Source organism: Epinephelus lanceolatus, chromosome 20 (assembly GCF_041903045.1).
Source record: "Epinephelus lanceolatus isolate andai-2023 chromosome 20, ASM4190304v1, whole genome shotgun sequence".
Classification (NCBI taxonomy): Eukaryota; Metazoa; Chordata; class Actinopteri; order Perciformes; family Serranidae; genus Epinephelus; species Epinephelus lanceolatus.
Genome location: NC_135753.1, coordinates 37,453,272 through 37,480,634, shown reverse-complemented (window position 1 = coordinate 37,480,634; position 27,363 = coordinate 37,453,272). Strand labels below are relative to the sequence as shown.

The 27,363-nt window shown below is 42.1% G+C and overlaps 1 protein-coding gene across 3 annotated transcripts; it reads right to left on the bottom strand.

Annotated features, from left to right (window-relative positions):
- Positions 1 to 203: 203 nt before the first annotated feature.
- Positions 204 to 22,420, bottom strand: LOC117264353 (polypyrimidine tract-binding protein 2-like). Of its 3 annotated transcripts, none has more exons than XM_033638243.2 (14): positions 22,300 to 22,420; positions 21,073 to 21,100; positions 17,200 to 17,260; positions 12,739 to 12,911; positions 11,922 to 12,062; positions 9,577 to 9,732; positions 9,368 to 9,478; positions 9,016 to 9,226; positions 8,607 to 8,722; positions 4,701 to 4,734; positions 4,018 to 4,110; positions 2,581 to 2,797; positions 1,790 to 1,867; positions 204 to 1,607 (listed from the first exon to the last, which is right to left on the bottom strand). In XM_033638243.2, the coding sequence occupies exons 1-14, from the start codon at positions 22,305 to 22,307 to the stop codon at positions 1,478 to 1,480; spliced, it is 1,557 nt and encodes a 518-aa protein (XP_033494134.1). In that variant the 5' UTR covers positions 22,308 to 22,420; the 3' UTR covers positions 204 to 1,477. The 3 variants fall into 3 exon arrangements, with proteins under 3 accessions (XP_033494134.1, XP_033494135.1, XP_033494136.1); XM_033638244.2 differs by having other exon boundaries at positions 9,028 to 9,226; XM_033638245.2 differs by having other exon boundaries at positions 17,242 to 17,260.
- Positions 22,421 to 27,363: the final 4,943 nt, after the last annotated feature.

The following is a 27,363-nucleotide window of genomic DNA, read 5'->3' as shown; positions in this document are numbered from 1 at the left end:
CAGTTGGCAGGGTGGGAAACGCATCAACAAAATGTACTTCTTGTCCTGTGAATTAGTACCATCAGAGGGCTCAATCTGGCTTATTAGAGCTTGTTTTCAAGTGGCTCCAAAATGAATTTTGGCTTCTTTCCCACCCTGGGACTGAAGATGGTTTCAGAAGTGAGCAGAGCAGACAGAACAGAGGAGAGAGACAGAGGAGGTGAATGCAGAGCTACAGAATCGTTTTATTTAGCATGCTACAGACGTAATGCAGAATACACGAGAGACCATGAGAGGGAAAACTCAAAAAGCAGGAAACCAAGGCGCACCTCACCTTGTTAGAAAATAATTCATCCTTTAATTGTGCCTCTTCAGATCTAAACCAAGTCCTTACATTTTAATCTGTAGAAAATCTGAGAAAAAAAAAATACACATAGCTATTATTTCTGAAGAATAACCTTGAGTCATAAGGTCCTGTTGGGCCGATTAAAAAAAAACGGGATTAACTCTCCACTTAAAAGTCTGGGTATCAGTGTGTTCAAATGCTTTTTGTTAAAATGAATTCAAAGGAACACTAAAGGCACAGAAACTTTGGTCCAACTGAGTAGCCCTCTCGAGTAAACTGTCACATGACAATGAAATCACAGTGGACTCATCTTCTAACTGCTCGTACAGCATGCAACACTTTCTGATGTGAGACCCTACCATAACTAGACATGCTTAGAAAACCATTGTCACTGACAATTACATCTCACTGCTATGGAAAAAAAAGCATGGAAGGCTTCAAAAACACAAATAAAGAAATACTTAGCCACGAGCCACATCATGATATGTGACGGGTGAATTCAAAACTGGGGGAGAACGATCTTACACTCGACATACTTGTGGAATAATGGAATTCAAGTTAAGCTCCCTGTCACAACTCATACGTGTTGCCTCGGGAAAATTGTCTCCTGCTGCTAAACTAAAAGGGAAAATGTTATGAATCTAAAACAAAACAAGCTTGGCCTGGTTGGTGGCACAGCTTCGAAAATGTCTAGAGGACGACAAAACATTCTCACTAACCCCCCAAAATATCCAATACCAATGTGCCTCAAAAGCAAAGGAGCAATTCATGAATGTGTCCAGCTGTAGAAACAGTTCATATTGTCAAGTAAGGCACATAAGTACTGTATCTTTTCAACTAAATAAAGAATTCAACACTGATCTACACCTAACTATCTTACAGGGGGACAATCAATCATGTCATTGTTTTGCTTGACATAAAAATACAGAGGTACCAATAAGAATTGCTGGGAGGATCCAGTATCTCTTTTTAAAAAAAGGATGCAAGTCAAAAATTTCAGTCTCTCTCAAGGAATGACAGGATCAACAAAACCCCAACAACAAAACTGATTTACTCAATGTGGTCCCCCCCCCCCAGTGTCCAGACACAGTCTGAAAGGTTTCTGACCACCAGCTCCGAGACACTGAACCCTGGTACTGTGGCTCAGATTGTTTAAATGGTGGACTTGGAGAAGGAGACTCTCAGGTGCTGGTTGCCTCCCATGTTGTAGTTGTGAAGGTCAATCAAGGCCTGGATGGCCTCTTCCACTGTTGACATCTGGATCAGAGCCATTTTGCGATCCCTAAGAAAATAAGACAGTTAAAGAACCACAGGAACAAACTCTGCTCAGATACAACACAAACCTAACACTAAACTAGTACAAGAATCAATCATCGATCAGAGGCGGGTCTTCAACGGTATCATGTTGTCGGGGCCCGTTCTGTGAGTACATGATTTATTTCACAGCAGGATAGGTCTACGTACTGGAAAAACTTGAATGCTTTCACAGTGCCTCCAGCGTTGGAGAAGAGCAGCCGCAGGTCATCCTCCGTCACATCTTGTCTGTTGAAATAAAGGTCACCGATTACAGTCTGGAAGGAAGTTCATGCGTTTAATGGCACAGTCTCAGACTTTGCTGTCAACACTTTCCAGAGGGACTCATTTTTGTTGACAGTGACGTCTGTGGATTATCCCCCCGCTAACATTTCTGATGTTTTTTTGTAGTTTTTCAATGCTCTCACAAAAGTCCACTGACCTCCACTGTGCTGAGGTTGACGCAGACCTTGATCTCCAAACCTGGAACTACAATTACCACCCCCTCGTTTGTATGTCTCCGCACACCACAGTTTCTCTTACAGTTTACATCCATGTCAGTCAGCACAGTTTCAAGATCAGAGTCACCAATTACGTATCTGACCAACTGTCTCCTCTTCGATTCCTGAGATATGACGTCCTGTAATAGTCAGAAAAGTTTTGCAGAACATGATGATGTCACAGTGAAGCTGACCTCTGACCTATTGGATATAATTTTAATAATTTGTGTGAAGGTTTGTCATAATTAGCGTATGAATTCTTGGGTTTTGGACAAAAACATGTTTTGTGAGGTCACAGTGACCTTTGACCACAAAAATCTATTCAAGTCATTGTTGAGGGGGACATTTGTGCCAAACTTGAAAAACATCCCTCAAGCGTTCATGAGATATCATGTTTACAAGAATGGGACGGGCGGACGGATGTACGTATGGCACATATGATCTGACTGCCCTGGTACTTACGGGATGTTGGAGAGGTGGAGGGTGGCCGACGGCGGGAAGATGTTCTGGAAATTCTTGGAGCCGGGTTTCTTGAAGCGATGAAGTGGGGAGTTGGCATAGTCTTTGGTCAGGCCCTGGTCGTCCAGGCCGTCGCGAGGCAGCGCCACAGTCTGGTGTTTGGACAGCGTCACCCGGATGATCTTCCCGTACATCTTCTGGCCATTCAAGTGGCTCATTGCTTTAACAGTGGCAAAGGAAAGGAAGGCCAGTGAGGAGGAAGCTGCAGCAGCCTGTTGTGGTATTCACTAGTGATGGCCAAATGAAGCCTCATGAAGCATTTTTTTTATTTTCTGAGCCCACTAGATGGCGCTTTTTGTTCAACAAAAGGTTGAAAGCACACTGAATTGCCATTCTTTGAGCCTCTCTCTTGAAAACATGTGCGCCATCTAGTGGGCTCAGAAAATAAAGAAAAGGCTTCATGAGGCTTCATTTGGCCATCACTAGTATTCACTGGCAATACTAACTGAACCCCATGAGGGAAAAAATAACTTTCACAGGAATGAATGGGGGCCAACCTCCGATGCTGTATCGAGTTGTCTTAATACATTCGTAGACATGACTCACCAGCAGTTCATCACAATTAGTTAATGGAAAACTGTGTCACTTCTGTATTTTTGAGAGTAATTATTGAGTAATGTGAGGTGCCGTAAAACAAAGGTCCTATTTCCTAAATGTGAAATAAAGTGCTTTGATCTGGTTTTGTACATAAGGATCAAATTGTCAGTTGGCTCCCAAGTACAACACTAAGTAACAAGGGCAAATTCGCAGGAGCTGCAAACACATGCATGCATCCACATGTTCATGCATTCACTCCAACACAAAGACGAACCAACAGAGTGACCTGTAGAGCAGTGGTTCCCAACTGGTGCAGTCACAGGGTCCAGATTTCTCCTCAGTCATTAGTTCAAGGTCCAAACTGTTTAATATACATTCAGCATCATAATTGTGTTCGACCGTGTCTTTGAGTTTGTTTGTGGTCTCTGTCAAGCAGCTGTCTGTTAGTCACTCGCTCTGCAGCAGGAAACAGCACTTCAAAATAAAAGCTCTGTGCCGGAAATTCACTGTACTACAAACTTGATACCTTTGCTGATAATATACAGTCCATTCAGAAGGGACCAGCGACCCACCAGTTGGGAACCACTGCTATAGAGTAACTTTTGTAAGTGACAGTGAAAAAACAAGGTGTTTATTTCTTGATTGTCTTGTTTCTTCCACTGCTAACTGAAACTGAAAAGTCAAAAATTGTGTTACTATAATGTCTCATATCTGTAATAAGTATGGTTGGATGCAGCAGTGACTCCCTTGCAAAGGACGAAGGCCCCGGACAAACACAGCCACCAGCATCACAAGACAATTAGACGTGAACGACTGAAGTGGATGCCTGTGACATCTGCTCACCCAGCTGGGCCTGATTGGCATCTGACATCTGAATGAGTGCGCTGTCCTTCTTATTGTAAAGGATTTTCACCCTCTGGACATCGCCGTACACTCCTGCGTTAGAGCCACAGGCAGGCAGGAGGAGAAGAGGTGGAGTGGAGAGAAAGCAGACAGTTAGAAAAAAAAACAGAAAGTTAGCATCGGAGACAAGGATATTTGAAGACAAGAAACATAGAAGAGAGACTAGCAGAGTACACACAAGAACTTTACAGTAGACTTTTAGAGTGAGAGGTGTGTAGAAAGAAGAGGGAAAGAGAGAAGAGACACCCTCTAAACAGATAAGTTATCAAGCTGTGTCAGATGGCTACAAATTAAAACAGCATGCAAAATAATGACTTAAGCGTGCATTAACTGATTACTACATAGGGAAGTATAGGGGCAAAGTAATGGACATTAACCCAAACCAATAAACAGGGGGCCAAAATGTATTACTGATTACTCAATAAGCTGCTGTGCGCAAACAAATATACATAAGCCTTTGATAATAACAATAATAATAATAATAATAATAATAATAATAATGATAAATGTCTCAAAGATAGAATGAAAATAGAACAAAAAGAGTAGGTAGAAGAAAGAGAGAAGGAGAGAAAGAGAAAGAGAGAGTAGGAGAGAGGAGAGAGAGAGCGCTAACGATAACATACCGAAGAGGGTAAACAGACTTTGGGGCGTAACCATCTTTAGAGGGAGAGAAGAGCAACAAGCAGCGTGAGACAGGTAGAGAGGTAGAAGAGTCGGAGCGGAGCGGAGGTAGAGATGGACAGATCAATCCAGAACGGTAGGTAGGAGGAATGGTGGTTTTTGTTTTCCCCCCGGAGAGTGATGGAGGTGGTGGGTCATGGAGGAGGGGAGCAGGCGGCGAGAGAGGAGTCATGGAGGGGAGGAGGGAGGTTCGTTAATGTGGGAGGAGGAGGAAGAGGAGGAGGTGGAGGAGGAAGAAGGGGGCGATTTGAGGGGATTAAAAGTCCCCCACCGGCACGTGGAGTGGAGGGAGGAGGCAGGATGGATGGAGGGGGAGAAGGAGGGGTGGGGGTAGAGAGAGAGATAGAGAGAGAGAGAGGGGGGGAGATGAATAGGGAGGCAAATGCAAATTGGGGGAAAAATAAAAAAACAAAAATAAAAAGTGAGGAGGGGGAGGGACAAAAAATAAAATATAGGTCAGTACACTGGAATAATGCAGGTAGTTTGGTCAGAGATAATGGCTTGGATCAATGTTCTCTTTAGTCAAAATACAGCAAATAACTTGCGCCAAAATGTCTTTCACCCTGGACAAGCATGGGGAAAAGGTACATTCATGTCAAAATCATAATAAAATCAGCAATATAAAGTCATAACCATGGGATAAAAACAACATGCAGCAGGTCGGAAGTCTGAAGATATACAATCTTTCAGCGAGGGAGAATGGTAGTACAAGGATGTGAGAAGCTGAGGGGAGAAAATTAGTTAAGAGACCATGCAGTTCAAATTTTGTTTCCAAGTACAATTAGGCATGCAAGAGTTGATGTGAAGGCCACTTAGGTGGCGTTCACACAAGTCTGAGAGGCTAAAAGAAAGATTAAGCACAGTATCTTAACATCAGGTGTTTAGTTTGAATGGTTGAGATACTGTCAAAGGCTCCGCTATGACACATTCATTCACAGCCAGAGAGAACAGACTGATGAGGAAAGAGACAGAGACATTAGGTGAGACAAATTAGATGCTATTTAAGTCAGTCAAAAAAAAATGCAGAGGAAGAGGGAGAGAAGCGTTTCAGAGAGGCAGGTATTTGTTCCCAGACACAGGTTAGGAGACCACAGAATGATTTCATATGAGCTTTCATATGAGCTGAGGAGAGGTGAGGAGAGCTTAGAGAGAAAAACAGAAGAGAGACAGTTAGCTGAGTTAGGTACAGTTTGACAAGAGGAGGAAGGGGCAGAACATCGGAGGAGGAAAGAGGGGAGTTTGGTGCAGTGACAGAAATCCCCCTCTCTCATACAGGAACATAATGAGTCTTGACCAAAAGTTTAAAAAAAAGTAAAAACAGCAAGGTTCTGGGTATGTATGAGACACTAGAAGAGCAAAGAAAAAGGTTAGACACTTTATTTTTTACTTCATATCAAAACTAACTGGAATAACAAGAGGTCCAACCGTCTCTTCTAAAGAGGTGTGGAATTTCAGGTGACGTCAAATGTCCCCTGGGACACTTCAATGATTAGACTTCATAAATCAAACCACACCTAACAGCTCTAAGGTTCAAAAATATTCTGTAAATATCTAAAAAACAATAATCAAGTAATATCCTCTACTTTTTATGGCTGACACATTCTGGCCGGTTGGTTGGTCAATATGCTCTGGTCCTACAAAATTCTCACTAGTCGGACAATGTGTCCACCAAAGCGTTTCTTTTCCCAGCTGTAAGTGCAGTTGTTTTTCGGCTGTAGATGTCCTCTGTGACGATTGGTTGTGATGGCCAAATGAAGCCTCATGAAGCATTTTCTTTATTTTCTGAGCCCACTAGATGGTGCTTTTTGTTCAACAAAAGGCTGAAAACACACTGAATTGCCATTCTTTGAGCCACCCTCTTTAAATCCGGATCGCCATCTAGTGGGCTCAGAAAATAAAGAAAATGCTTAATGAGGCTTCATTTTGCCATCACCAACGATTGGCCTTTGTGGCACTTGTCCCACCCCATCTCCACTGTGACTGGACGGCTGGTGCCAGTTACGAGCGCAGCGTTTTCAACTTTCATTTTTAACCAGAATAAATAATATAAAATAAAATAAAAATCACAGAGGACATTCAGTGTCAGATTTATCTTTATGGATTTATTTTACTAAGTCTCCAAAAAGAAGCTGCAGTTAAGGGCTGGATTATAAAGCTTCTGAACAGGATCACACTGGAGCCCTTGTTGGAGCAGCGCAATGGCTAACATTAACTACTGGGCTAAAAACAGTACGTCTCTCTCACATGCAGTGTTAAGGCCCAAACACACCACACTGACTTAAGAGAACTAACAGTGATGAAGGCCCCCTGCTGCATCGCCCGACATTGCCGTGTCTCAGCCAAAAAGTTGTACATGTACACACCACTAAGATACAGCTGACAGCCAGCATGACTATTCTGCACCTGCATGAGAGGAAATAACTCCTCACGTGAGCAAATGGCAGTGGACTGTATTAGTCATTCAGATAGGGCAACTAGAAGACCATCATGGCGCTAGTTAGCCAGTTAGCACATTAACAACACAATCCAATGTTGAAAGAACAGAGCATATTTACTGAGCACAAGTGAACAAAAACACAAACCATTAGGAAACATTTCTGTTAAAGAGCTTAATGGATAAAGAAAAATAATCTGACCTAATGAACTACGTTTGTTTTGGTCTCACTCCCTCTTGACTTTGTTTACTTTCCTCACTTCTGTTTCTTTTCTCATGTGCTGAGCTGAACTGCCAATCAGAGTTTTCATTCACCAACAGGTTCTGCGGTCGCTAATTCAACATGCTCAATTGGCTGAAAAAGTAGCGATGGCCAAATGAAGCCTCATGAAGCATTTACTTTATTTTGTGAGCCCACTAGACGGCGCTTTTTGTTCAACAAAAGGTTGAAAGCACACTAAATTGCCATTCTTTGAGGCTCTCTTCAGAAAATAAAGAAAATACTTCATGAGGCTTCATTTGGCCATCACTATGAAAAAGCCAACGAGGAATGACAAGGGGTAATGGTGCGGGACATACTGTACTGACTAGGGTGACAGATTGTAACTCAGATCCACAGCTCAGATGGACACTCCCAGCGTTACAGTGCCCAGTTTATTATGAATATCACATTTATTTTTGCCTTGAGACATCCCACTGGTCTGAAAACTTCCACTCAGGGCAAGTGATAATGTCGAGCTCTGTGACGGGGGGGGGAAAAAAAAAAAAAAAAAAAAAAAAAAAACCGCTTTGGTGGACACAAGTAGAGTGCGCTCAGTGCACTGTGGTCATGTAGTTCATCTAGAAACAACGTGCTGATTTCTTTTTTCTGCCCATCGACCAACTGCTTGAAGGGTAGGTAGAATTTCAGTCAACCAAGATTTTCTTTGGTTGTTTGAAGCCCTACGACGTCTCTGCCACAGATTTTATCAGCCTGACTACAGAAAAACATTTTGTAGAATCAAAAGCTCAAACAAATCTACAGGTGCACAAAACCACCCTCTCATTCTTAAGGAATCTCACATAAGAGTTGTTTCTCTGCTTTCTTATTTTGAGAGTTCCTAACATTCGCATAAAAGCAGAATAGTCCAAAATCATCCAAGTGTTAGAGCTAAATATGTTAAATTAAGTAGTTTAGTTAACGTGATTGTGTTCTCAGGTCAAATGTGTACAAAACATCCCACCATGGACCTTCCTAACGTGACCTCTATGACAGACACTAGACAATGAAAATAGCAGCACAAGAAGGACTACTGGCCATAATGAGGAAATAAAAAAACAAACAAAGAGAGGGATGAAGGTGGTGGGTAGGGGTGGTGGACTTTAAGCCTTAGATGGTCCATCTGACTGGTGTCTATGCAGGTGTGTTACTGACCTCCTCATTAAGGTTGCTGACCAGCAGGACCCCACTGGACCCCGCCTGCCCAGCTAGGGCCACCCTCCCTGCAGCAGCAGCAGCCGCCGCTGCCGCGCTCAGAGGGTTCAGGGCTCCTGACGGGAGACAGACAAGACAATCATGGAATGGAGAGCAGCACTTCCACTAAACCACAGCATTACAACACTGAGCAAGGATGCAACTTTTAAACCAGCCCCAAATGACTGATACTCTCTATCAAGCAGCAGCAGCCACCATTCAGTATTCATTAAACTGTTTAAAAAACACAGCGCTTACAAATTATTCAAACCTGTCCAGATTCTGATCAAAATGTCTCAGGAGAATAAATTCAGCCAGTTGGCACAAACAACAACAAGATAAAAAGAAGAAAAATAAAAGTGTGATCTACCTGGGATCTTACCGAGGAGGGAGTTGGAATCTTTGGTGAATGCAGCGGCCACCGAGGGGTCGAGGCTGGGCTGGCCGTCACCAGCAGGCAGCTCAGGTCGTGTGTAGTCGCGGCTCTTATCATTGTTGTACTTGACATTTAGGTTGACCAGCTTGGAGAAGTCGATTCGCAGCGTGCAACATGAATTGTAGATGTTCTGACCATCGAGTGCCTGGTGGGAGGAAGGAAGTCATCACACACAGTAGCCTATGTTCAGCTGTTTGGTATTGCAAACAGTAAACCAGACAGTAGGTGATGAATAATAAAGATGCATAATATGACTAGTGGAAGCTGTAGGTATACGACTGCTTACCAGTTTGGCTTGCTGTGCATTGACAGGATCGCTGAACTGCAGAAGAGCCTGGAACTGATTGTTCTTGGTGAATGTGATTATCTTCATGACTGTACCAAACTTGGAGAAAATCTGCAAACAAAAGAATAAAAATAAAAATAAACACAAACTTCAACATTTAAGCACAAACAGTGGATATTCTGTCACATTCCAACTGATTCGTCCCATACCTGTTGCAGTACATCCAGCGTTACAGGGTAGAACATGTTGTCGATGATGATCCGCAGCACAGGACTGGAGGCCGCGGCCAGAGCCTCCTGTACATCTGAGCTTGGTGACCCGCCAGACTGGACTGCCGACACTGCCTGAAGCACCGCCTGGGTCCGCTATGGCCAAACACAAGCTGTCAGCCACTATCATCAATGGGGCTCAACAGACAAGATGGTGACCCATTTCTGTACTTAATGTAATTAAACTGCAAACATCTAGAAGGTAGCCTCTATGGTTGTTGGTTGGTTTCCGCAGTTATGTTGCATTGCTTGGAAGATTATCACAGTGGATTACTGTTGCAATTTTATTACACACAACAGAATTCCATGACTTTTCCAGGCCTTAAAAATGTGTCTGCGAAATCCCATGACTTTTCCAGGTTTTCCTTGACCATGGGAACCCTGTTCAAGGTATTAGACATTCAAACAAAAGGCTCTAGTTCTCAGTCAAATACTAAGGGCCCCGACACACCAAGCTGACAATAAGTGAGCCGTCAGTGAGCATCTGTCACCCTAGTTTTTGTGGTGTGTCCTGCACTGGAGGCACTGGTGGCACTTGTGGCCCTTGTCTGCTGTTTTTCAGTCGATTCAGTGTGTTAAATTGGTTGTAGAACCCGTCTTTGAATGAAATTACTCTGACAACGGGACAAACGGAAGTGAAGAAAGCGAACAAACAACTGAAGTCAAGAGAGTGAGAGACTGAAGCAAACTTGTTATATTAGAAAACAATATGTCTGTAGATGCATTGCGATGCATGCGTGGACGATCCGGCATCAATGCACAAATGCCAATAATCAGTTATCTAAATGTTGATTAATAACGTGGTGTTGAAGGAACTAAAAAAGGGGAACTCCACCGCGATGTCAGTGTAGGACCCAGACAGCCTACAGTGAGGACACGTAAGAGTTAACTTGTAATTCATCTTCACAAAATGCAGCAGTTGCAAACTTGTTTTAATGTAATGTCTGAATAATGTATGAATCAAATGTAATTACATTTGAGAGGCAAACATGAAGTTTACAATGAAGACCTGCTTACGCCATTAGCCAGAGACTAACATGAACAAGCGGAGTAAGGATCAGCACGTAAACTGCCTGACTAACACATGCTGCAGCACTGACTGCCTTAAAACACCTCTGTGGTGAAGAAAATAACCCTATGATCAGTCTGTTTCAACTTAAGAACCCTGCCCCTGGCCTGCTCAGCGTCTTGGCTTTCAGCAGAGCTATCGGAGAGAGAGAGGCTGCTCGCAGCTCCAATGTATACAATGTAAATAACAACAGAGCAGAGCTGTGGAGCGCTCCGCCTCATGTTAGTCTTATACACACAGGGGACTGTAGGATGCTTTCAAATTAATCAATTCATTCATTAATGCAGTTAACTTTTTAAAATAAAAATATGCCGATCATATATTATCATGAACTGCAAACTGTTTCCAGTGAAATATAACGGTATGCAAACACTGGACCCTATGCAGGCATGTGTATATCCCACGACTGATTAGCATGAGCATCTGCAGATGGATACAATCTGACTGGTTCAAAAGCCCGGGTATGGAGGTGGGTTAAAGAGAAAAGGGACCTGAACAAGAGCCACAGTGTATGCACGTAAACTCATCTGTTTTTTTTAAATTATGGATCACTACAAACACAGTATGCCGTGTTTTTAAAAGTATCAAGTTGTAAATCAATTATTGTTCCTAACTCACAGCAAATACAAATTGTTCTTCAAACATCAGGTTGTGTTATGTATGTGCTAACTGGCGTCTTGAATCCGTCCTGTCTGTCTTCTGGACAAATACAGACTACTCCTCTCACACAGGTACTGATAGCCAAATGAAGCCTCATGAAGCATTTTTTTATTCTATGAGCCCACTAGATGGCGCTTTTTGTTCAACAAAAGGTTGAAAGCACACTGAATTGCCATTCTTTGAGCCTCTCTCTTTAAACCATGAGCACCATCTAGTGGGCTCAGAAAATAAAGAAAATGCTTCATGAGGCTTCATTTGGCCATCACTACACACAGGCGCAGAAATTACGTGCTGACTGACTGTTGGCTGAAGTTGTTCTGACGTGTTCTAGCGTAAGTTTTGGCTGAGATAAAGGTGACACAAGACAAAGGAACAGTCGGCCTTCGTCGCCACTAGTGCGTTGATGTCAGTTTGGTGTGACTTATGCACAAGAGTAGTTGCCGTATATCATAAGTATGCTTATTAATGAAATGGGTGTTTGGTTTAAATAAAAACCTGAAGCAACCCTTGACGGAATATCCGGAACACAGTGATCTGTTAGTCTGGCTCTACTCACCTGGTTGCCAGCATCAGTTTTGAGTTCTTTGTGATTGGAGTACTGAATAAAGACAGGGACATTGCGGATATGAGGAGTCACAGTGGTGTAGTAGTTCACCATAGTGATGGCTGCCTCCTCCGTCCCCATCTCCAAAAACGCCTGAAAGAGGAGAAAAGAGAAAGCAAAGCTCTTATAAATTAAATAAAATTCCTCATCAGATGAAGTAGTTTCCACTAAATTTGGAAAAAATCTTCCAACTATTTTCACTGAATTATGTAAAGTAATTTTAGATATCCTGTGTGTAACAGACAAACAGGCCAAAACACACAGCCTCTGTGCCTGAGGTCACTGCTGCAAAGTGTACATCAGAGTGAATTGTGATTCACCACTGTGGTGGCAACAGATAAGTTATCAGACCAGCACAGATGAAGCTGTCTGAACATGGAGATGATGCAGTTGCTGATCGATCGTGACTAGCCGACACACCGTCATCGGTACTGTGAGGAGAACAAAGCAGCTCTACTTGACAGGAATCTAGGGGACAAATGCCAAGTATCTCCTACATTCCTCCTCTGCACCCAGACAATAGGCCTTTGGTCAGCTTTTGTATGAGGCTGTGGGCATGTTTCAGATGCAGTGCAAGATAACACGACCGGATGAGTCCAACTGCTCGTGACACAATCATATGACAGTGGACACTTGACAGGTCGAGGCAGAAAAAAGAAATAAGATCTGACACTCCACTGTTCCAAAGAAAACATCATCTAAAACTGAAGTCTGACAATTGTTGCGTGGTTCTTACGAATACACCTCAACTTCAGTTTCTTCGACTCACCTGGTTTTTTCCCTTCAGTGTGAGGATATTGGTGACTTTGCCAAAAGGCAAGCCGAGGGCGATGACTTCTGTCTCTGAGGCCTCATTGGGCAGTTTCCTGATGTGGAGCACACGAGACGGTGGGGCCTCCTCCACCCTCAGTTTTTTACTGTCACTGCCGTTGGACGCCCCATCTGAAAGTTTAGCATAAACACTTATTAACTGTGCTAATCAACGCAATGATAGCAACTGTGACTTGAAGGATAAAGCTGGTGATATACTGTATTTTTGTTGTGGTCAACAAATCTCACAAAAAGGCCAAAAGCAATGTCTTTTCAGTCCATCTTTAAATCTCTAGGCCAGATCATAACAACGTGTCAGCCTGTCTGTCTCTCAGTTCCTTTTCTCAGCCCAAAGCCCACTGGGTCCAACTGACGAGATCATCCTCATGACTATATACAACCATGAAGGTAAACTTACAGCTCAGTAATTTCCTAAAACAGCCGGCTAATGTCATTTTTAGCAAATGTTACTCAAGCAGGAGCAAATAGTGCACTTGACAGGGACTATTTTCAGCCCCTTTAAATATGGACTGATCCATATTTGGTGATCTAATGAGTATTTGGGGCAGCAGGACAGTGTGTGTGAGTCAAAATAAAGTAGAGTGTGTGAACATAGGACCCAGGGCAACAATGTGACTCACTGATGTGTTTGGAATAGTTTTGGGATAACAGAGGAAAAAGATATATCAGGCTTTGAAGACACACACAACACTTGTTAGAGTTTTGGGTGTGCATGTGAGATTTGTTCCTGGGTGTTAATATCAGCTAATGTACTGTATATTTAGACACACAATATTTTCATGTTTGCATGTTAAGTGCTGTGAGTGCTGATTTTCTTGGACCCTCACTGCGTTGCTTCATGTGTTCTCTTTATAGCCCTCAGCGTTAGCCTGCTGATGACGAAGGGGAAGCCTGGACTCTGAATTCTTTTAATCTACATAAGCACTCAGTTGTACTAGAGCTCTGATTCTCAGCCTGAGCTCTATCAGGCCTGATTTGACCTGCTGGGTTGGAGCCTGGTCGGGCTGTTATTTCTCATTATTCCACAGGGCTTGAATCGGGTCATGTTCTTAACAATTTATCTTCTTATTTTTGTAATGAAACTGGCAGTTGTCGTGTGTAAATGGGAAGAGTTTTAATGGACTGAATCGAGAGGGAAAGAGACAGACAGAAAGAGGAAGGGACTGGAGAACATGGGGAGAAAGACAATGCACACAAGAGAGGGACGGAAAACGAGGGAGGTGAGGCTGAATGGCGACTTGGTTGGCAGTGTTTGCCTCTGCTTCCCCAGCTTTGGGAGAGATATGCGAAAAGAGTGGTGACCATCACCTGGAGTCGTATCAACGTGGACCACTGCACACAATGAGGGCTCATTTATAATCAGTGTGAGACATGGACGGAGCATTCTGTCCGTACATTGCATTCGTTTTATCTCTCTTAATGTACGTTTCTGAAATCTTACAAATATAGATCAAACGGAGCAGTACCACCACAGATCACATAGTTTAAGCGAGATGTCCCCGTAAGAGACGACAAAGAAATTTAAATAATGGCAGAACGGAACAAATTGGTGATATAGTGAAAACAATTCTCCATCCACATGTCTGGATGTATTTAATGGCCTCACAGACCACCACTGTCTACAACGCCACCTCTGTTTAAAGATACACTATTACGCCTTCTCCACCATCGCTTCATTTTGTGACATTTTTGACTCTTCCCTCTGGCGCCATATATTGGCTGTATCTATGCCAACATAAAGGAAGCACAGAAGTATGAGAGCAGTGACGTTTACAATGTCTAAAATGGACGCGTCTATTTTTGTGCGTAAAGGGAGTAAAAATTTGTCCTCAGACACACGACGAGCGCAGCACACTCTGCTAAACCTGTAATGCACAATTGAGGAGAAGGAGGAGAAGTGGTGCGAGGAAACACACCTTAGCTTGTAAAACATTTTTTAATATTTTCAAAATATATAATATATGAAGAATTTTTTTTCCAACAGTAGAAATGTGGCTTTGTTGTCAGGCTAGGGCTCAAAACTGCTGTCATGGTTCAGGCTTGGGCAGAAACAGTGCAGGGTCACTTAGGGTCAGGGCTGGGGTTTTTTTTTTTGGACCCGATTGGTTTTAATATGCACAACAGCCTTTTGTCCAGTTACCATGTTTGGACATGTTTTTTTTTTTCTCTGTGAGAATGTATAATTTCACATTAGGGCCGTTATGAGAACTGATACTTTGGTACAAAATCGATGCCAACACGCAAAAAATATATCGTTACCTGTTTTTTTTTGTTGTACCATAAGTACCGGATACAACTTCGCCCTCAGCGAGCCGTGTCAATTCCTGTCGGAACTGACGGGGGCAGTATACGCGCGTCAGTCTGTGCCGAGGACGAGCGCCGAAGAAGAACACCTGTTCTCCATCGTCTTGGCTGGAAACAATGGTTTCTACAAGTGCTGCTGGAGCCACCACACCTCAGCTTGTTAAAAAGTCAGGTAGTAGGAGTCGTGTGTGGAGATATTTTGCATTTGAGGCAGATGAAAGCGGAGTAATTATAAACTCGCAAAAACCAGTGTGCGAACGGTGCCTTCGAAGTTTCCAGGCCAAAGGAGGAAACACTTCAAACCTGACTGAACACTTACAACACAGACACCCTGACTTGTTTAAAGAATTCAAGGTGAGTGAGTTTCAATTTACCATCACGTGTGTTATGTTATACTTATCCTGAAATGTACATTACATCATTTGGGTTTGAGAAGCAGCTTACTACGTTTATAGGGGCGGCTACGAGTACTCGCTACCTCACGTTATAACTTACCCTGGAACAGATGGCTAACATTATGCAACGTTAACAATACCGTCTTTAACATTACTTAACGTTGCGTTTCAAGCAATTATTATCGGACTAATTGTCCGTCACCATATCAGTGAATTCAAAGTTTGTAGTAATGAACTTACAAATACATGAGTTCTGTTTTTTGATTTTTATCGTGGTATCGAATGAGTATCGAGAATCGTGGAAATTCACTGGTATTGCTATCGACTACTGAAATTCTGGTATTGTGACAAGCCTATGGCACATGCTGACTGCTTTCATATGCAGGACTGGCCTTGCAGCTTACATGCAGGGCGTCATCATTTATGTGTCGTCTATCAACTCAAATTCAGTCGATTCAAATGCCAAATCATGTCAGCTCTCAACTCAAACATGTGACTGAGAGACATTTCTCTCACGGCACAAAAGAAGTGCCTCTGAACTAAACAGATAGCTAATTGCAGCTTAAGTCGCTGCCCAGGGATACCTAGCTCTCACATGGAAGCATTTCATTTAGGAATTATTTTAAACTCTGAAGCAATCTGACCTCATCCAGGCCACCATCAACCGTCCATGGAGTCAGACCCAGAGCCCAATGTATGAGCGTGCACGCTGACGGGAATTTGGTGGCAGAACATCTTCATCTTGTTATACAACATAGTGAGAACGTATATGTCAATAGCAGAGCCATGTACTCTCACCTATTTCTTCTTACTACTGTTACATTTTGCACTGGTCAAATACAACCACTGTGAAGCTTGGTTTTCTTGAAAACAGAAATAATGACGGCGCATGAATAATCTTGATGCTAAAAGATTCAGTGTGCTGAGAGTGCACGCAGCAGTATTTGCCAGTCAAACTACCACAAAATGATTTATAATTCTGTTTCGTAGCACAACACCCAGCCCACTCATGCTAAAGGTTAGAGGCTATCTGTTACGGATCCTTCTTTTTTTTTTTTTTTTTTTTTTAAAGCTATCATAGCAGTACTGGGAAATCCTGCACTCAAAGAACCATCAATCCACCCCTGCATGATGGGTTATTTAAGATCACCAATGGCTGATGTTGTGAAGCTCCCTAAATAAAGGCAGTCTGAGAATCTTTATCTCACTTTATTGGACGGGTCCCTGGGGTGACATTAGCTTGGAAACAGGGTGTTGTGTAGCAGAGGTTGACTGGGACTTTGATTAAAGACCTTTGTGTTTGCCTTTACATTGTTCTTATGTTGTCGGCAGAGAGTTTAATAGCCTAACTTTGTGGTGGCATGACCAGCTCTTTGAGTCATCTTTTATTCTGCAGTTTTCTGAGATGCTTCTGATAACTTCTCAACAGTGAGAAGGCATTACAATGCAGTGGTATCCACTATGTCTGTGCTAGTCACATGTTACTGTGTGTGGGTGCCCACCTACTGAGGAGCGTGATGTTATTCAGACACTAAATAGCTCCCGTGGGAAAACGGTTCAACTCATGCAGCCTGTTTCGCTTTTCAAACACCTATTAATCCTTTGATTCCTTTTAATACGGTCTGTCACTACCGATCAAACTGCTTCCTGCAAATTCCGTCAAGACCCTCCCTATTCAAGGGTGGTCGGAACGAACTCACCACTGATACTGCTCATGCCAGAGTTGGGACTGTTGTACATACTCAGCTCGTCTGATCCTCTCTGCGGAAAGAAAGACAAAGGCAGACAGTCAGGCACAGTTGTGAAATAATGGGGGAAAACTATTTCCATTTTCCAGACAAGCCCTCAAAGACAACAATAAAGCAGAGGTCTCTGAAGACAGTTTAGAGGAACAAAAGGAGGGAAGAAGAGTGGGTGAAAAGGGACATAAAACAGCAGAAGAGTGGTCTGCTCATTTTCTGCTGTGGGTTTAATCTTGCTGAATTTAAGATGTCAAGATGTGTCATTTCATCCTGAGCTATTCCAGGTCCCAGAAGGCTTGCTGGAGCTGACGGGCGCCCTGTGCTCTTAAACCTGACTGATGGGATGAAGAGCAACCTGGCTGGGGACCCATTACACACACAACTTTATAATAGCTTCATACACCCCTCCTTGTTTCTGTCTGACTGAATTTGAACCAATTGTTCTTTTGTCACTAACATTCTTTATGGTTACGATAAACTAGATGTTGCAGGCCCTGCTACAGCGACATGACACAAATAAATTGAAAGGGTAATAAAGTTGTCTGACTTGGGCCAAAATGTGAGCACACAGTGCACGGACTACAAGAATCCAATAAATGATTTCTCTCCCAACAGCTGGCAACCCTCTGTTTTGTCTTTGACACTGAAATATTGATGAAATAAACAGGATGACAAAGACCCACCATATCAGAGGAATCTGAATTTTATGACTGTTCCGTTTCCCTTCGAGAGACGACTTTAACTTTGTTTGGTGCAGATGGAAATGCAGCAGGCACTCAACAAATCAGATTAGGTAGCCACAACAACAATGTGCTTACATAAAGGAAACAGGTTTGTTTGGTGATCAGCAGGGCCCTACCCATTCTATTAAAGCCATTGTGCTGTTAAAGTTCAAAACACATACTTGAAGGAAATCTGACTGTAGGAGGTTCAATGTTTAAAAAATACATTTAAAATCTTTATGGCATGACTCTTCTAATTTATTTCATGGATGTTTTGTTGGTTTAAAATAAAGCTAAGCCTGAGCCTGATGGTTTGTACGTGTGCTTCAAATGTTAAGTTAGAATCAGCAACATTTATGATACTTGATTAATCATTTAAGTCCACAAAAATGCCCAAAATGCACTGGCTCCAAGGTCTCAAATGTGATTATTTGCTGTTATTCCTCGCTTTTTATTATGGTAAATTAAATATCTTTGAGTTTGAACTGTTAATCACACAATCTGAAGACATCATATCAGGTTCAAGGAATCTGTCAGATATGAAACGAGTCACCAGTCAACCAGAAAAACAATATACAGATTCATTGCTAAGTTTCAGTGCATTAGTGGAAGTTTGCTCTCTTTGAAGACAATTAGGAAAATACAGTTAAGATCTGAAGCTTCAGAATTCAGAATTGTTTCCTTCACTATTGCCGCTTGTCGGCCCCCATCTGCTTTTTTTTTTTTTTTTTTTGCAGATTCAGCATGTTTAATCACGATGGACGAGCCCGTCGGTGAATGAAATCACTCTGATTGGCGGTTCAGCTCAGCGCACGAGAAGAGAGACAGAAGTGAGGAGAGTAAACAAATCGCTCAAGTCAAGAGGGAATGAGATCGAAACAAACTTGTGACATAAGGTCAGGTGTTTTTTTTAATCCACTGAGCTCTTTGACAGAAATGTTTCCTCATTGTTTGTGTTATAGTTCACTGGTGCAGAGTGAATATGCTCCGTTCTTTCTACATTAGGTTGTATTGTTCACATGCTAACTGGATACCTAGCATAATGACAGTCTACAGATATTCCAGACTACCACCTTTTGCTAGTGTGGAGTTATTTCGTCCCATGCAGGGGCAGAACGTACGTGCTAGTTGGTTGTCGACTATAGTCTTTGCGGCATGTTCATGTGCAACTTTTTGGCCAAGGCCCAGGTGATGTGAGATGACACAACAGTTTTTGCCGCTAGTCCTTTGAAGACAGTTTAGCATGTCTGGGCCTTTAGATGCATACCTCAGGGCTATAATACACCATCTTATTCATTCATTTCCTTCAATTTAGCACTGAGCTAAAGAAAAGCTTCATGAGGCTTCATTTGGCCATCACTAATAAAATGTAATAATGTTACTGATGTTAGTTTGAATAAATGTAGACTCAATGAAAACTTGGTTTATTGAAGCTTACTGTGAAATTAACATGGTTGTGTCACGCCTGGGTGTCAGGTACATTCTTAATATTGGAGGGTTTTGGTGACCGTAGCTATGGCTTAGATCATTTAAAAACAGAATGTGAGCATGAGAATGATGAGGCTATCCCAAGAGAAGTTTGAACTGATGACTAGATACAAGATGATCTCACAAGCAACATACTTTCCTGGAAAAGCTCAGCCTCTGGCTGTTGTAGCCATGGTTTAAGAAAACAAAAGGAGGTGCCATGACTTCCAAAAGCTTGTGGATGCTATATAAGTATTTTGGTTTGTCCAGACACAAAATCACTACAGCTTGACTACCGTCCTCAAAAAAAAAAAAAAAAAATAAATAAATAAATAAATAAATAAATAAATAAATGGAGATGCCACATTGATCACAAAACGACAGAACGGTGCGCACAACCATGTTGCAATGGCTGGGAGCAAGCGCCTGTGATTTGTGATTACTGTGCTGGCTAATTTGGGTTTGGTAGGTGCCAGTATGATAAATTATAGTAGCCCATGTGTAAGATAGTTCAGTATAAACAGGCCACAGTGAATTACATTAATACATTTTAGGCATTTTACATCTAAAAATGATTTTAAAAACATGGCTTAATCTGTGTTTTATAAGTGTTGGTTTGCCTAAAACCTGAGGTGTGTATGTATGTATTATTTGAAATAAACATGTGCATTTATGTGTTTAGGAAGAAAATTCTATTTTCCAATATTGTGTGTGTGTGAAGGTACATGTATTCGACCCATTTTTCAACATTTTAACACATTTTTTGATAAAATAATTTGTCAAATTATCTAAGAAATAATCAACAGATTAGTCGACAATGAAAATAATCGTTAGTTGCAGCCCTACGTTGTATATCTACTACTCGCACGCACGGAACAGAACATCTAGAGTGCACGTTTTTCCCTGACAGTTTTGGCAGTGGACTAGGTGCTGTTTATCAGCTGTAGCATGCTAGTTAGCTTAGCCCAACACAACAATTTGTAGCTAAATGTATGCCAGCATTGTTGAACTGAAGTTGGGTGTGTCTGTGGGAACAGAAACGAAACGAGACAACAACAGACTGGAAGGTGAGTCCTTCTCCCCAAAGTGTTCAGACAGCCTTCCACTGCAGATTCAGACTGCGCCAAAGTCATAACTATGGATGGAGTGTTTGTGGCTGCATGTGCGACCACACTCACATATACTGTACGTCGTAATTAATACCAAATTAAAGCTCATGGTCAAATTGCTTGAGTCCCAATATGTGTCTTTACTTGTGCACTTTAATTTGTCCATTGTGCCTGCACTGTATAAGCAAGTGCAAGCTGCAGTTTAAGAATTATTAACAGGTCAGAGTCTCATTACTGACAAAAAATCTATTGTTTTCTGCCTTTTTTTCCTGCCGTACTGTAAAATACATCGAACCATGACCCCAAAACCAATGTGAATACCAAACCATCAATTTTGTGCACCCTTACACCCCTATCTAATATCAATATCTCCGATCTCAAGCCATTTGTCTTGTTGAACTGCAGCACTCTACAAGCAATAACAATGTGCATGTTGTTTCATAATGGAGCAACAAACACACCTACAGTGTCCAAGGCACGCTCATGTGATCTGTGTAGTGAACACTAAGCAAAAACCAACGCAGGAAACTCACCTTCACTCCAACTGCAACATCACTGATGCTGAAAAGAGAAACAATTTTCACGTGATCAAAATGACGGGATTTAAAATAGAAAAAGACAGTTAGATACACAATCATCTGATGTGTGTGAAGAGTGTAATTGTGTGACAGTTGTATGTTCTGATGCATCACATATTTAACAGACTCCTACGGGATTTTTGTGACAGTACGTCTCGGAGAAGTTTAAAACTAGTTCACTTATATCCACCTACAAGTCCTGCAGTACTTTAACTCCCACTGAGAGCCAAAGCTGTTTGGTTGTATGTTGTTCACATCCTACAAACACATCTCCAGTGCTTCACTCTAAGCAGCGCATGCATCCTGATACCAGTACTTGTTAATTCACACTTCCCACTTACACATACAGATTACACTTTTTTTTAATGTTGTGTACTACTTATATCTGTGTCTGTATAACCACATGAACATGATCTGGCTCCTGGCTGTCATGCTGCTCCAACTCCTTCCCATGGGGCTCATTTATGATTCATCACCTCTTCAAGTAACATTGAGATCACGCTCCATGCGCGATCTACCCACAGCCTTTGACTGACACACCCTACTACACTTAATATAACCTTAATATTAGACACTTTAAAGCAAACACAGTGTGACACTACGGGAATAATAGCACAGCTGGGTACCATTTAACACCGAACAGCTCCGCTTGGTAACAAAATTTGTCCAAGCGATGTTAGTGATATGAAACCATGACTCAAATCATGCTTTGAGAGGACACTATACATTGACTGGACACGCTCGGTCAGCTAAGCTAGCGCGTTAGCTACAACACAAAGGACCGACGTTACTGTAAGGTTACGTTAGTTAGCATAACGGTTTGCTAAACTTCATTAGCCGCTGCGTTAGCACAGCGCTGCAAACACTACTGTGGACAATGAGCTGTTGTGGAGCTGTATCAACACGTCTACCTGTCACACACACCAGTTATATTTACCAAATAAACGTAAGCTAGCAATGCAGCGCGTTAATAAACAGCGAGCGTTAGCTAAGTTATGCTAGCATGCTAACATTAGGCACTTCCTTAATGGAAGGCAGCGCGTGGCTATGGAAACCCGTTAACACAAGCACACGACTCCTCCTCAGCTTCCCCTCAAAATGACGCATTCACTCACTCGTTGCTCCGCAAAACATCGATATAAGTCACATGAGATGGAGTTAGCATCGCTGATTAAATATTACCCGTCCATTTCTGTGGAAATTTCTCAGCGCGTCCGCTTTCGGGTCCTGTTTTCTTTCCAGTTTACACCGACACTGCGCACGCACACACACACACGAGAGTAAAATGGAGGCAACATCAAATTGGAAGACGATGCAGTGGCGGAAATGGACGGAAAGTGCCGAAGCCACTGAGCGCGCTGCCCACAGTGACCAAAGGCACATTTGTAATTATAGTTCACTGAGGAAATATTTAGACAGGGACGTGTTGGCTATTAATGACGATGCTTTTTGGTTTTGATCTCCCTTTATTCTATAAGAAAAGAAAATATATTTACATTTAATAAATTGTCATAAATAAAAGGATAGAAATTTGCTAAGATGTTTAAACAATACACCTACCTCTGCCATAGAAGAACAAAGGGGAGAGAATGTGAACAACCAAAACAATATCTTTATGTCAGTAAAATACACAGAGGCTACTTGGGAATAATGCTTGATGAAATATGCACATGGGACTTACATTTTAAAACATACAAACACTGTCATTCCTCAGAAGCAACCCTTTCTTTTAGCTTTGTCTCGTGCCCTCAGCTTGAATGTTTTTGGTCCGATGTCTTCAACAGCGTCTCAGAAAACATTAATATTTTACCAGAGCTTGTGTTACACATTCTGGGTCTATCTAAGGCATTGAGACAGCCAAACAAAAATTTCCCTCCTACTGCAACATTACGCCAAAAACACTACTAGGGGAACACAGGGCACAACTTAACATGGGTTAAATTGTAACATGGACTTTTTACGTGGTTACACAGGGTCGATCCTTTCGTGCTTCCTGCCAGTTGACCACAATACCACCAAACAGTAGTGATGGCCAAATGAAGCCTCATGAAGCATTTTCTTTATTTTCTAAGCCCACTAGATGGCGCTCATGGTTTAAAGAGAGAGGCCCTTTTTAAACAGGAGTTGTGCAAATTTGCAGGAAAGCCCAATCAGTCTTTTTTCAGCATTGGCAGTATAAAAACAAAATCGGGGAGTGCAGCAAAATGCCGCCTACCTACTTTTGTTTATACAGAATGTGCCTTTTTCGGGGCAATGGGGGGCGTGAGCAAGTAACAAAACGTGTAGCTCAGCGTGTGACGTAAACAGTGACGTGGGAGGGAAGCCGCGGCTGGTCAGTCCTTCAGCGATTCTCTCGTAAGTCGGCCCGTTCTTCACCGTCCCCGTCATCTGACGGTTAATGGCCTCTTCGTTTGCGAGGGCAAGGAGGGCGCGCAATTCCTTGTCTCCCCAGTTGCTCATCTTTACAGTGTCTGTCAGGTTTGTGTTTCCCTCTTGCTACTAGCTGCTCGCTAATTCCTGCTATCAGCTGTTTCCTGTTTATCCACCGCCAGTGGCTCGCACGTGCAGTGTCATCAACAGCTCCTCCCACAATTCTTCAACAGCCCCTCACGTTGCGGAAGGCCGCCTCGGTTTGTTTAAACCAAAAAGGTTCCACCAATATGTCTACCCTACGAGGCAGAAAATTCGGCACCTCGGATCAACTCGCCAATCCGGCTCTGTGTGTCTAAACGTTCGCAGCTTGCCAGCAAAACGGCCCAACATTCGCCGAAAATCTGGCAGCGTAAAAGGGGCTGGAGGCTCAAAGAATGGCAATTCAGTGTGCTTTCAGCCTTTTGTTGAACAAAAAGCGTCATCTAGTGGGCTCATGAAATAAAGAAAATGCTTTATGCAGCTTCATTTGACCATCACTACCAAACAGTGACCCCCAAAATTCCACAGGGATTGGACGTGTTTCAGCTGAGTTCAGTAGCAAAGCATGTTTTCAGCCAACATAAGTAAATTTCTTTGCCATACTTGTTTTTCGATTACTGACCTGTCTCTGTAAGTCACTGAATCCAACCATATATTATCTTAACAACTGTCTTGTTGCCTTAAACATAGCACCACAACTATGTAACTAACTCCCAGTATTAAAAAGGCTTGATAAAATGTCCTCACAGCGGGGTTAGTTGTAATGCGGTGATACAACGAAGCCACCTATAGCGCATTTTCTCTATTTTTGCACTTTGAACTTATGTTCAGTTTGAACTAATGTCCTTAATTAAATGAGATGTACTTTGTATTTTCAATTTGTCAGGTATCTTATTGGCACAGTTTCACAGTCTTGTCAATATTCATACATTCAAACCTCATATTTTGACATGTGGATCTATGTTACCCAATCTATGTAGCCTACATCTATGGGTCCAACCACTGAATATGGATGATAGACTACCCTTCCCCGATGTAGATGGAGACCTATATAATAAAGATAGAATTGTGTTGAATTATTTGTGATAAACAGTTAACCCTACTAATGGGATACGATGCAACATTTCACTTCCATCACTTCTGGTGCAATTGTCAAAGAAAGGTAAGTTCTAGAAAAAAACATAACTGTTTATTTGTAGTAGCAATATTCATGTTGTTAGAATAAAACAAAAAAATCATCTCAAACATTTTTAATAACATTCAGCCCAAACTAAAATGTGCTACGTTGTGCCCTGCTCTCTCCTACTCATGTCATGGAAAGGAACAACAGCTCCATCCTACAATATGTGGCCACGCGAGCTGACCAGTACAGAACATTTGGAAAGTATAAGATTCATCTTAAAGGACAGACTCCCACAATATATCACAATCTGGCAACCTCTCATATCATATGTTGCACATTCTTGCACAAAGCACCGTTCCTGGGTTGTAACTCACTCTCCTACAGCATTCCTTTTTGAGTGTGGGTTAATGAGTGAGAAGGGTAGTGGATAAGGGAATAGAGGGAGTTAAGGAAGTCCTGTACCTTTTCTCTTTTTTTTATCCCTTTACTTACTTTATGCATATTTCATGATTCTATGTTTTGTTCTGTTTCCATGTTCACGTTCCTGTGTTCCTGCATCTGTGAACTTATTATTTCAAAAGGCTTTTACGTAAAAAGAATTGAGCACTGATACTGCAACATGATATATGTAATTTCATCTTTGGCTCAATAAAAATACTTGAAAAGACAATAAAGAAAAACCATAAACGAAATGTAAAAACATTGTTAATATCATGAGGGTGATATCAGGATATAAATGGGGAGCAGGTAGGCAGGCATCCATAGATATACACTGTTCAAAAAAATTAAGGGAACACTTTAATCACACGTCAGATCTTGATGAATGAATTATTCAAGTTGAAAATCCTTACTGATGTACACTGTATAATTTGTTGAGAACAAAATGACGCCACAACAGTCAGTGGAATCCAAAATCATCAACCCACTGAGGGCTGGATTCAAAATCACACTGAAAATCAAAGTGAAAAACTGAAATCACAGGCTGATCCAACGTGTGTGAATTTTATCACGGCAACTCATAATGTGACTCAGTAGTAGTGATGGCCAAATGAAGCCTCATGAAGCATTTTCTTTATTTTCTGAGCCCACTATATGGCGCTCCTGGTTTAAAGAGAGAAGCTCAAAGAATGGCAATTCAGTGTGCTTTCAACCTTTTGTTGAACAAAAAGTGCCATCTAGTGGGCTCACAAAATAAAGTATATGCTTAATGAGGCTTCATTTGGCCATCACTACTTTTTCGGCCAATTGAGCATGTTGAATTAGCGACCGCGGAGCCCGTCGGTGAATGAAATCTCTGATTGGTAGTTCAGCTCAGCACATGAGAAAAGAAACAGAAGTGAGGAAAGTAAACAAAGTCAAGAGGGAGGGAGACCAAAACAAACTCATGTGGTGGGCTCATGAAATAAAGAAAATGCTTCGTGAGGCTTCATTTGGCCATCACTACTCAGTAGTGTGTTCAGTCTGTGCATGCCTGTATGCACTCCAGACAATATCTGGACATGCTCCTGCTGAGTCTGCGGAAATTATAAACTGACCACTGGATTATTATCACCCTATGAAGCTCATATAATGTGTTACCAACACATACAGTTACACATTTAATTACAGTTACTTTGGAGTTGTGTTTGTGTCTGCCTGATGAAGATACGTCCAACATTCACTCTTCTTTCACCTCTGGTTTGGTCTCCACCAACTCCTGAGGGACATTTCTGTCTCTCTGGCTGCTAAATGCTCCACTATGTTCACCAGCTGGTCTGTAACTGTGTCTACCTGCTGTTTGCTGCTGAGCAGGTAGAGTACAGTGGGTTCATCAGAGTGTTTTCACTGTGAACAGCTGCCTGTTGGAAAGGTTGTGTAAAGCAGCAGGAGTCAACCAAAACCGTAAAGTTGGCAGACCATAAAAACCAAAACACTGAGGTGAAAAAAGACAACAAGCTCTGACAGCTGAGGGCCAACACTTTCACATAGTCATCTGGTCTTTTTTAAAATATAAACTGATGATTAGCGCAACTTTAAAATGCCTGACTGACATTAAGGCATATATTTTTGTTTTTAATGTCCTTTGAACATCATGAGACTTCACCAGACGTCTCCTGGTCATTTAAAACTTCCTGAAAATGTTTGATTGGCACAATGAAAAACATTTCCAGGATGTCAAGGGAGCCGTACACACGAACACTCAGGGGCTTCATTAGGACCATTCAGACAATGTTTCTGTTAGCTGGGCAGTTAGGGACTCCTTCTGCATGCGAGGGGAAAGGAGAGGAGAGGAAAAAAAAACAGGGCAGTTTTTGCATAATGATTAATCTTGACAGACATACGTCATGCTCCTGGGCTCCTGACAACGTCACGCCCTGGGTGAAATTAACGCCTAACTGCTTATCTTAAAGGACCTGGGATTTAATTAAAAATGACATTTCCCCAAAGACTTGCGCCTCTGAGGCTGCCATGTTGAAATTAGCTGATGAGGGGCCCTCTGAGCAAAAGGGAAATAAGCAAACTGTCAAACGCTCAGCAAATCACTGCCGTTTATCAGTCCTGCTCGCTGCTCAGGAAATAACAGTGGACTTACATCCTGCATGGAGCCCGCTGCACCGCAGATACAAGTCATATTTTTATTAAAAAGGAGGGGGGGGGGGGGCACAAAAAAAAACAAGCCTGTCAAATGTGATATGGAGACAAACAATGTGGTTGTGCTAAGTAGGGGAATA